Source organism: Meriones unguiculatus, chromosome 14 (assembly GCF_030254825.1).
Source record: "Meriones unguiculatus strain TT.TT164.6M chromosome 14, Bangor_MerUng_6.1, whole genome shotgun sequence".
In the NCBI taxonomy this organism is placed as follows: domain Eukaryota; kingdom Metazoa; phylum Chordata; class Mammalia; order Rodentia; family Muridae; genus Meriones; species Meriones unguiculatus.
The window spans coordinates 5,666,672-5,676,964 of record NC_083361.1 but is presented as its reverse complement, the minus strand read 5'-3'; the positions used below and the strand labels follow the sequence as shown (position 1 = coordinate 5,676,964).

Here is a 10,293-nt window from a genome sequence, read left to right as displayed (position 1 = left end):
CTAGGGGAAGGCTTTTGGAAGTTTTAAACCCGCTGCCCCATATCTGGTTTCTGCTTTCTGGTTGGAGGGCAGTGAGGGCCTGGGGTGTGGCTCGGTGGTAGAGCCCCTGCCTAGAATCCCCCAGTGAGGGGCTGGGCTGTGGCTCAGTGTTAAGAGCACTTGCCTAGAATCCCCCAGTGAGGGGCTGGGGTGTGGCTCAGTGGTAGAGCCCCCGCCTAGAATCCCCCAGTGAGGGGCTGGGCTGTGGCTCAGTGTTAGAGCACTTGCCTAGAATCCCCCAGTGAGGGGCTGGGGTGTGGCTCAGTGGTAGAGCCCCTGCCTAGAACCCCCCAGTGAGGGGCTGGGGTGTGGCTCAGTGGTAGAGCATCTGCCTAGAATATCTCAGTGAGGGGCCGGGGTGTGGCTCAGTGGTAGAGCCCCTGCCTAGAATCCCCCAGTGAGGGGCTGGGGTGTGGCTCAGTGGTAGAGCCCCTGCCTAGAATCCATTAGTGAGGGGCTGGGGTGTGGCTCAGTGGTAGAGCCCCTGCCTAGAATCCCCCAGTGAGGGGCTGGGGTGTGGCTCAGTGGTGGAGCCCCTGCCTAGAATCCCCCAGTGAGGGGCTGGGGTGTGGCTCAGTGGTAGAGCCCCTGCCTAGAATATCTCAGTGAGGGGCTGGGGGCATGGCTGGAATTAAAGAAAGAAAGGAAAAAAGGGAGAAAGGGAGGAAGAAAAAGGAAGAAAGAGGAAGGAATAGAAAAAAGAGCAACCTGTTCTTTTTGTCATTGTTTTCTCACATGTGTTTTTGAGTGTGTTTTAAAAGTGTGTGGCAGTGTTTTGTCCACATATATATATTTTTAGTGTCCACATGTATATTTAGTGTTGTTCTCTGGAGTTACAGTGTGAACTGCCATGCCACGCTGGGAACGGACCTCAGGTCCTTTGCAAGAGCAGCCTTAACCCCTGAGCCATCCCTCCAGCTCTCTGAAGGACTTGTGAGGATCTCCTAACTTGCTGCTGACTAAGCAGGTCACAAGAGGAACTGGAGGAAACAAGGAGGGAGAAGGAACGTTGCGGGGGGGGGGGGGTGTACCTCTCTCTCTTCTGCAGGCGGCCACAGCGACACCCCACTTTGAGTGAGCCTCACCATCTCTCATCTGTAGCCCGGGCCAGCCTCAGTCTGCAGAGCCCCGCACCCAGCACTCCTCTCGAGGGGACTGCCAGGCAGGCTTGAGGGAAGGACCCACCAGGTGCCCAGACCCCGATGCTTCATAGCTTGGGCCTCACTGGCCCGCCCTGGATGGCCAGTGCTGTCACAGTTCCCATGCTCGCTTGCAGAAGGGAAGGAAAGTTCATAGAACCTGATCTGACCCGGAGTTCCCAGTGCAGAGACTTGGACGGCAGCCCGCAGCTGCCTGGCCGTCCACCGAAAAGAGATGCAGGCTAGCGAGGGAAAGCTGGTCTGTCTCAGCCTCGAGGCCGAAGGAAACTGGTTGGGGTGGACGCCACAAGGAAGTCAAGACGACGGTGGAATCAACTGAAGCCCGGAGCCTCATCCTGAGAATGGGCAACCTTCTAGACATCAAGGAAGGACCAGGTCAGAAAACAGAAGAGAATCTGACAGGGGGGGGGGGGCAGGGGGCGGGTGGGTAGACAGGTGGGGGGATGGGAGAGGTGGGAGGACTGGGAGGGTGGACCGGGAGGGTGGAGGGCAATGTCTAAGGGTTGGTGGTGGGAGGGGAGGCAGGAAGTAGGGACAGAAAAATCTTTGGAAGTTGGAACAGATCAGCTCTCCAGGGAGAGGAAAGCGCCGCTGCCCCCCCCCCCCCCCCCCCCGCTTTGGATTTGAGAGGAAACTGCTCAATTACTGACCTGCCTCTCTCTGGTCACATGACACCCTGCTAGTATAACAGCTTCCCACCAGCCAGGTTCCTTATAATTTTTGGCTCCCCGCCCCCCTCCTCCCTTTACTGTATGAAATGGGCGGCAGCAATTGCTAAAAGTCCCCTGGCCTCCTGTGCCAGGAACCCCCAAGAAAACTTCTGTCGGAAGCCAGGCAAGGCAGGGCACTCAGGGCAAGACCCTGGGGCTTGGATTCGAGGAGCAGGTGGGGGGGAAGAGGGTGAGGCTGGAGGATGCCTGTCAGAGCAAAAAAGCAAGGATCAGACCCAGTGACTGTGTGTGTGTGAGAGGCGGGTGTGTGTGTGTGTGTGTGTATGTGTGAGAGAGAGAGAGAGGCGTGGGTGTGTATCTGTGTGTATGTGAACCACGGACTGAGAATGAAGAATCGGGGTGAGAGAGACAGGTAGCAGCAAGGGTTATAACCAAGTGGAAACAAAGTCAGCTCGCTTAGAGGAGTCCTGTATACAGTCAAAAACACCAGGCTTAGGCCACCTGAACCCTCTGGGCTTCCAGGACCGTGGGTCTGAAATTTTGGGGGGGGCAGACCACAGAGCAAAGAGCCAGCTTAGTCTTTCTCCTTGTCTGCCTTAGCCCCCCCCCCCTTTTTGGAAGGATCCGCAGGGCTGGACCAGAGCGGAAGCAGGTGGAAGAACCCTGTGGTCAGCCCAAGGAGGTAAGCTGCTGGCCTGGGGGAGGGGGAGGGGTAGAGGTCGGGCACCTGAAGCCGAGGAGAGCCAGCCCAGGGCTGGCAGGGCATGCCTTCTGGAAGTTTCCTTTTTTCTCCCAAGACACACCTTCCCAGCCTCTATGGCTGCCTTCTCTCCCACCAGGCTTTGGCTCCTGGCCCCCGCCACCACTGAGCCCTGGGAACTGAACACTTCCTATTAACTAGGAAGAGGGCCCTGGAAAGCCGAGGGGGAATTCCCCTGGGAAGCGAGTTGGTCTCCCCCAGGAGACACAGGATGGCAAACGTAATAACTGTGGCTTAATATCCCGCCCAAGGCTAAGTCAATAATTGCTCTGGGCAGTTCTGGCAGGTGGCTTGGGCGAGCGGCTGAGGAGCAGACAGCTTTGGTCTGGGGACAGGACAGCGCCAGAGAGGATGTGAGCTGCCGGAGCCCTGCGGAAGGAGGGTCTGGAGGCTGTGAGTTAAGGGGGGTGGGGCTCCTGACCCGACCCTTCTCCCCCACCTTCCAGGATGACCCCAGACTGGCACAGCTCCTTGATCCTCACGGCCTACATCCTTATCTTCCTCACGGGGCTCCCCGCCAACCTGCTGGCCCTGCGGGCCTTCGTGAGCCGGGTCCGCCAGCCCCAGCCCGCCCCGGTGCACGTCCTCCTGCTCAACCTGACCGTGGCGGACCTGCTCCTGCTGCTGCTGCTGCCCTTCCGGATCGTGGAGGCGGCGTCCAACTTCCGCTGGTACCTCCCGAAAATCGTGTGCGCGCTCACGGGCTTCGGCTTCTACAGCAGCATCTACTGCAGCACGTGGCTGCTGGCGGGCATCAGCATGGAGCGCTACCTGGGAGTGGCCTTCCCGGTGCAGTACAAGCTGTCCCGCCGGCCGCTGTATGGGGTGGTGGCCGCGCTGGTGGCCTGGGTCCTGTCCTTCGGCCACTGCACCATCGTCATCGTGGTCCAGTACCTGAACTCCACCGAGCAGGGCGTCTCCGCCAATCAGATAACCTGCTACGAGAACTTCACCCAGGAGCAGCTGGACGTGGTGCTGCCCGTGCGGCTGGAGCTGTGCCTGGTCCTCTTCCTCGTGCCGATGGCCGTCACCATCTTCTGCTACTGGCGCTTCGTGTGGATCATGCTCACGCAGCCCCACGTCGGGGCGCAGAGGCGGCGCCGGGCAGTGGGCCTGGCCGTGGTGACGCTTCTCAATTTCCTGGTGTGCTTCGGGCCTTACAACATGTCTCACCTGGTGGGCTTTTTCATGAGGCAGAGCCCCCCGTGGCGGGTGGAGGCCGTGGTGTTCAGCTCCCTCAACGCCAGCCTGGACCCGCTGCTCTTCTACTTCTCCTCCTCCGTGGTGCGCAGGGCTTTTGGGCAGAGCGCGCTGCTGTTCCGCAGTCCCGGCTCCACGGTGCTGGGCAGAGGGACCAAGGAGACTTCGGCCGAGGGGACCAGGATGGACAGGGGTGCGAGTCAGGCAGAGCGGGTGCAGAGCTCGGACGTCATCCCCGAGTAGAGAGCTCCCCGGGTCTTCCTGAGCATCCGGGTCACCCAGAAGTTGGGCCGTCTAGCAGAGCACCCGGGACTTGGTAAAAGAGGAAAGATTAAAACAAAAAACAAAAAGGAAAGCTACCCACCCGCTTGACATCACTGCGTGACTGGATTTTCCTGCCCAGAGAAGCATGGCTCCAGGCTACAAGAAGAAAGAGCCGCAGCCTTAAACCACAGAAGGGCCAGGGGTTCACAAGCCAGGTGGTTCATGGGTGAGCAGTTTTTAAAGTAATTTTCCTCCAAGCTTGGAAACATCACTTGGAGACAGAGGCCTGGCTGGGGATTCTGGAAGAAGGCCGATGAGAAAAGACTAGGGGGACCTTTGGGGAGAAGGGAAGTCTCAGGAAAGCTCCCAGCCACGGGACAATCCGGGAGGACGGGGGAATCCGATCTGTGGTGGTCTTCGTCTTTGTGTTCCCGTTTGCACTGTCCCCTTTGTAAAGACCCTCAAGCCTATTTTCCCGTTTTTTGGTTTTGAGCTGGGGGCGGGGCTGAACGTTTATCCTCCCCCAACCCAGGCAAGGATGTAGGCAAGGATGTGTCTTGGTAGCAGTCTGTCTGGCATTGACACTGACCTGCGTGGGAGGACAGGAAGGAAAAAAAAATACCTGGTTTGGCAGGTTAAAAATAAAAACGATGAAAGTGTGAAGCAAATGTTCATGGTTTGTGGCAAACACCTTCATGACCCAGGAAGCAAGGGATGGAGGCCCCAATACAACAGCAGAGGGAGAAAAGGCAGGGTAGAGAACCCCCCCCCAAAAAAACAAAACACTTTCAGATGATGATGTTGTGGGGCAAAGGGAGTGAGGGTGCTGATGCGGTCCTGTGGGGTGTGGGTGAGTCCCACCGGGGGCTGCTGACCCAGCAGGCGGTTTAGGACCTGCTCCTTCCCGCTCGGAAGGCCCCAGCTTTATTGTGTCAAGCCCACCTCCTCCAGAAATCAGATCCCAGCATGCCTCTGCCTGCCCTGGGCTCCTCTCCCTTCCTGGTTATCTTTTTCCACCTGCCTAACTCATTTCTCCTTAAGGACCTGAGTGACCTTCCTTCCCGGTATGATTAACTCGCTCTGCAGAGGCAGAGACAGGGCCAGCCAGACGGGAAAACCCCGTCTTTAAAAAAGCAAGTTAAAAACTTAGAAACACTAGAAAAGTTGTTTTGAGACAGGGTCTCCCGTAGGTAGCTGAGGCTGGCTTTGAACTCCCTACGAAGCCAAGAGTGATCTTGAGCTCCTCATCCTCCTGCCTCCACCCCCTCCCCAAGTGTGGAATACATGCATGAGCCGACTGTCCTGGAAATAATATATTAAACCATGAGACTGGCTGGTTCAGTGGGTAAAAGCACTCGCTGTGTAAACCCGATGACCTGGTTGTGATTCTCAGAATCCACAAAAGGTAGGATGTGGTGGGGTACACCTATAATCCCCGCACCCCTACAGCAACCGGAGGTGGAGCTAGGGGCCAGCTAGCCTGGGCTACAAAGCATTGCAGAACCAAGAAAGATCTACTCAATCTGAGCAAGTGGAAGGAAAATAAGGACTCCAAAGTTGTCCTCTGACTTTACATACATGCTGTACGGCACAAGTGCACACACGTATGTATGCATACACACAGGCACATGCACACACAAACACAAACAATAAAGCAAAATAAACCCATTTATTTTTGAGACAGGGTCTTGCTGTGTAGCCTTGGCTATTCGTGAGCTCACTGTGTAGAGCAGGCTGACCTTGGATTTACAGAAACCCGCCTCTTAAGGGCTGGGATTAAATCCAGACGGCTGAAAAGACAATTTAAAAGCCAACTATAGGGTGCTGCGGCAGGAGCGAGACTCTGGTAATGTAGCTTACGGTGGCGTCTCATGCACTGCAGCTTGCAGAGGAGCTCAGCCAGGAGCTGTGGAGGTGGCCCAGTGGGTAAAGCCGATGACCTGAGCTGGATCCCCGAAACCCTCATGGCGGGGGGGGGGAGAGCCAACTGGTGCGGGTTGTTTTCTGACCTCCACACGTGTCCCGTGGCACGTGCGTTCACAGACAAGCGCACACGCAAACATCCAAACGGAATAGACGGGCCTAAGGCAATGCTAAAACTCATTTGGTTTAGACAGTGTTCAAAGAAGGAACTGAAGCAGGCCGGCAGCGCCCCCCCAGACCACCAAGGTCTGGTCGGAAGTGAGGCCCACGGCTGTGACTCCAGGACCCGAGCGCTGTGAAATCGGACAGGATGCCGAGGCCCGGGACACAGCATGCGAAACACACGATCCCCAGGAACAAAGTCTGGATTCCCAGAGCCGGCATGGAAAGGCCGTCTGGGTGGCACACGGCTGTACCCCTGGCCCTCTTGTCCTGAGAGGGCAGGCGGGACAGGGAGGTCGCCTGGACTCAGTGGGCAGCCAGCGGGCACAGACAACTTGGAGAGCCTGCCTGGACAGGGTGGGAGGTGGGAACGGACCCCTGAACGTTGTCCCCCGCCTGCCTCACGCACCGTGGCATACATCTGTCTCTTCTCCTGAGGTCTTGACGGAGAAGGAGACACAATGCCTCCACCCTTCCTGGTGGGGGCACCAATGAGCTCCTCGGGCTTCCTTACGGAGCATGCTGAGGTCTTCCTCACAAGGGTGTGGGTGCTGCTCTCCCCCACAGGCTGTCCCCGGAGAGCCTTTTGGAGACTCCACCTACTCACCCAGCCCCAGGTTAGAGTCTAACCCCTTCCTAAGGCAGAGATGCTTACAGCAGGGGGTGGGGAGGGGCAGGCACTCAGGTGAGGGCCAGGGACCTCCTCGGCCCCCCACAAAGGGTGGGAACACTCAAGAAGGCCAGCTGGGACGATCCTTCGGTAAGGCCTCGCTGCCGAACTCAGAGGCGGCGGCGGCTTGCCGAAAGCCAACAAGGTTTGGCAACACCTATTCATTTCTCCACACACGGAGCAAGTGCGTAAACTCCAAGGCGATGGAAGTAAATAACAGCAAGAGCGCACGGACGGCATTGACTGCTGGGCACCGGAGTTGGAGAGGGCCGGGGGAATGTCCCGAGACCGGTAGGTTAGGAGTTCAAATCTGAGGCCTCACTCCACAAACCCTGCTCTTCTCACTGAAGGAAGGGGCGTGCTCTAGCTAGCTGGCCGCGTGGCTGGGACGCGAGAAGACCTCTTCATAGACGATGCCGTTCGTTCAGTGAGGCCCCACAGGGCAGAGCAAAGAGCTTGGCGGGAAGTCGTGTGTCCGGGAGCCTTGGAAGAGGGCTCAGTGGTGTGAGTTCCTTCTGCTCCAGCGTGAGGGCATGAGTTCGAATCCCCAGCAGACACATAAAATTGCCAGGCATGGCTAAGAGTGCTTGTAACCCAGCACTGAGGCCCAGAGACAGGCAGGTCCTGAGAGTACGCTAGCCAGGCAGCCTAACCAAAATGGCGGGCTTCTGGTTCAATGAGAGTCCCTGCCTCAAGGCAACAGGGTGGACAGAGGAGGACATCCCTGGCCGCTCTGTGCACACACAGCACCTCACGTGCACACACACAGCACACACCCCCTCTCAGAAGAGGGTTTATTTTGGCTCATGGTTTGAGGGGAAACAGTCACAGTGGGGATGCATGGCAGTGGGACCATGAAGTCACATCGCATCCATAATCAGGAAGCAGAGAGAGAGATGAATGACGGAGGCCGGTACGTTTTCTCCTCTTTATTCAGCCCGGCCCTCCCCCATCCCCACCCCCCACCTGCCTGCCCATGGACTGGTGCCACCCACACTCACAGCGAGTTTTCCCTCTTCAGTCAACCCAGACTGGAAACACAGACCCTCCCCCGTCGAGTTAACAATGAAATCTGACCATCACATACAACATGGAGTCACTTTGCTCTCAGTGGGAACCCAGGAAAATCAAAGAAAGTTAAGTCTGAGATGGTCTAGGAGAAGCTGCAGACACTCGCTTGCGATCACTTCCAGTATCGTCAGCCCAAGGTCTGGGAAGCAGGGGTTTGTTTGTGCAACAGGTATGGACCAATTATCTCACAGATGGCTGGTAACTTGCCTATAAGCCAGCCATGGTGGCCTGTATCTGCAACCCCAGACGTGGGAGGAAGCCAGGACTTGGATATGACTCCATGGGTGCTTGGTGTGCAAGCCTGAGGACTCGGCCTTAGATGCCCAGAACCCACATAACAGCTCAACGAGGTGGCACACGTCTGTAACTCCAGCACCAGAGATAGGGTCCTGGGGACACACAGAGCAGATGAGCCAAAGCACCAGACTTCAGGTTCAATGAAAGGCCGTGTCTCAAAAACCAATGCAGGGCCTGGAGACACCTCAGTAGTTAAGAACACCGACCGCCCTTCCCAGCACCACAGCTCACAACAGCCTGTAACAGCCCCCACGGGATCCAACGCCCTCTTCAGGCAGTTTTACTCAGATATACATGCAGGTAGAACACCCACACACAAAATACAAACAAGTAATTTTTAAATTAAAAATAAAACTAAAGTGACGAACCGTTGGAGGGGACTCCTGCTGTTGACCTCTGGCCTACACACACATTGTCACAAATGAAGGTGTCCACACACACACACACACATACACACACACTCAGGCAAACAAAGGTGTTCCCACAAACACAGGGATACATACATGCACATAGCACACATGGAGAGAACAGAGGGACAGACAGACAGACAGAGATAGAGAGACACACAGAAAGAGACAGAGAGACAGAAAGATAGACAGATAGACAGACACAGAGAAACAGAGAAACAGAGAGAAACACAGAGACAGAGAGACACAGAAAGAGACAGAGCCAGAGATAGATAGAGACACAGAGAGACAGAGAGAGAACGCATTTACTACACTGAACAGCTTAGAGGCACAGCACTGAGGCATGGCTGTTCCCCGCATTACTCGTGGGGCTGTCTGGGAGCTGTGACCAGTTGCCACGAGGAAGAATCACACAGCATACATAGCTTAAGAAAATTCAAAATTCATAACTGGAGTAAAATTTCTACTGACTGTATTGCTGTCACACCAGTTTTTAAATTAACTTTTTTTATTTAATTACAGTTTATTTACTTTTTATCCCAGCTGTAGCTCCCTCTGTCATTCCCTCCCTCATCTCTTATCTGCCCCTCTCTAAGTCCACTGATAGGGGAGGTCCTCCTCCCCTTCCATCCGACCCTAGTTTATCAGTCTCATCAGGACTGGCTGCAATGTCCTCCTCTGTGGCCTAGCAAGGCTGCTCCTCCCTTGGGGGTGGAGTGGGGGAGGTCAAAGAGCGGGCCACTGAGTTCATGTCAGAGACAGTCCCTATTCCCCTTTCTGGAGAACCCACTTGGATACTGAGCTGCCATGGGCTACGTCTGAGCAGGGGTTCTAGGTTATATCCATGCATGGTCCCTGGTTGGAGAATCAGTCTCAGAAAAAGACCCCTGTGCCCAGATATATTTGGTCCTTGGTGAGCTCCTGTCCTCTCTAGGTCATACTAACTCCCCCTTCTTTCATATGATTCCCTGCACTCTGCCCAAGGTTTGGTTATGAGTCTCAGCATCTGCTTTGATACACTGCTAGGTAGAGTCTTTCAGAGGCCCTCTGTGGTAGGCTCCTGCCCCGTTTCTTGTTTTCTCCTACTTCCAATGTCCATCCCGTCTGTCCTTCTTAGTGAGGACTGATCATCTTACCCCTCACACCAGTTTTGTAAAGCCTAGAAACATCATTGATTCGGGTCCTCTCAGATCAGGGACCTTCACAGAAGCTAGGTGCTCTGCCGAGGGGTGGAGATCCTGAGGGCACAAAAACAAGGCACCTGTGCTAGGCTTCTGTACCTGGGGAAGGAAGCAGTTAAGAACCCATTGAAATCCAGGGGAGGGTTCACTGCCTAAGAGCACATACCATTCTTGCAGAAGACTGAGTTCAGTCCCCAGCAGGCACGTCTGGCGGGCTGAAACTCCAGCTCCAGAGGATCTGACGCCCTCTTCTGGCCTTCTTGGGCACCTGCACCCATATGCACATACCCACACACAGACAAGATATAGACACACAGATAATTAAAACTAAAATAAAATCTGAAGAAAAAAAAGACCCGAGAGCCAGAAAGAGTTACAAGTAGGTCTTTATATTGGGGCAGGGGAGTGAAGGTGAGGCTGGAGGGAAGGAAGGATCCCAGTGTGCAGCCCTTGTCAGTTTCTGCGCAGTATAAACACCTCGCACCTAG

General features: G+C 55.6%; 1 protein-coding gene across 3 annotated transcripts; it reads left to right on the top strand.

Moving 5' to 3' along the window:
* Positions 1-1,104: 1,104 nt before the first annotated feature.
* Ffar2 (free fatty acid receptor 2) lies at positions 1,105-4,550 on the top strand. 3 transcript variants are annotated; one of them, XM_060366681.1, is made up of 4 exons: positions 2,016-2,033; positions 2,471-2,552; positions 2,908-2,983; positions 3,077-4,550. In XM_060366681.1, coding segments are annotated over exons 3-4 (999 nt in total). In that variant the 5' UTR covers positions 2,016-2,033; positions 2,471-2,552; positions 2,908-2,981; the 3' UTR covers positions 4,074-4,550. The 3 variants fall into 3 exon arrangements, with proteins under 3 accessions (XP_060222663.1, XP_021498071.2, XP_060222664.1); XM_060366680.1 differs by lacking the exons at positions 2,016-2,033; positions 2,908-2,983 and adding an exon at positions 1,105-1,574; XM_021642396.2 differs by lacking the exon at positions 2,908-2,983 and having other exon boundaries at positions 1,899-2,033.
* Positions 4,551-10,293: the final 5,743 nt, after the last annotated feature.

Bases quoted from the DNA above. Each gene is read 5' to 3' on its own strand.
- Ffar2 (XM_021642396.2), top strand. From the start codon at position 1,952: ATGAAATGGGCGGCAGCAATTGCTAAAAGTCCCCTGGCCTCCTGTGCC. The intron at 2,034-2,470 runs GCAAGGCAGGGC...TGTCTGCCTTAG, and splicing joins AAACTTCTGTCGGAAGCCAG to CCCCCCCCCCCTTTTTGGAA. The intron at 2,553-3,076 runs GTAAGCTGCTGG...CCCACCTTCCAG, and splicing joins CCTGTGGTCAGCCCAAGGAG to GATGACCCCAGACTGGCACA.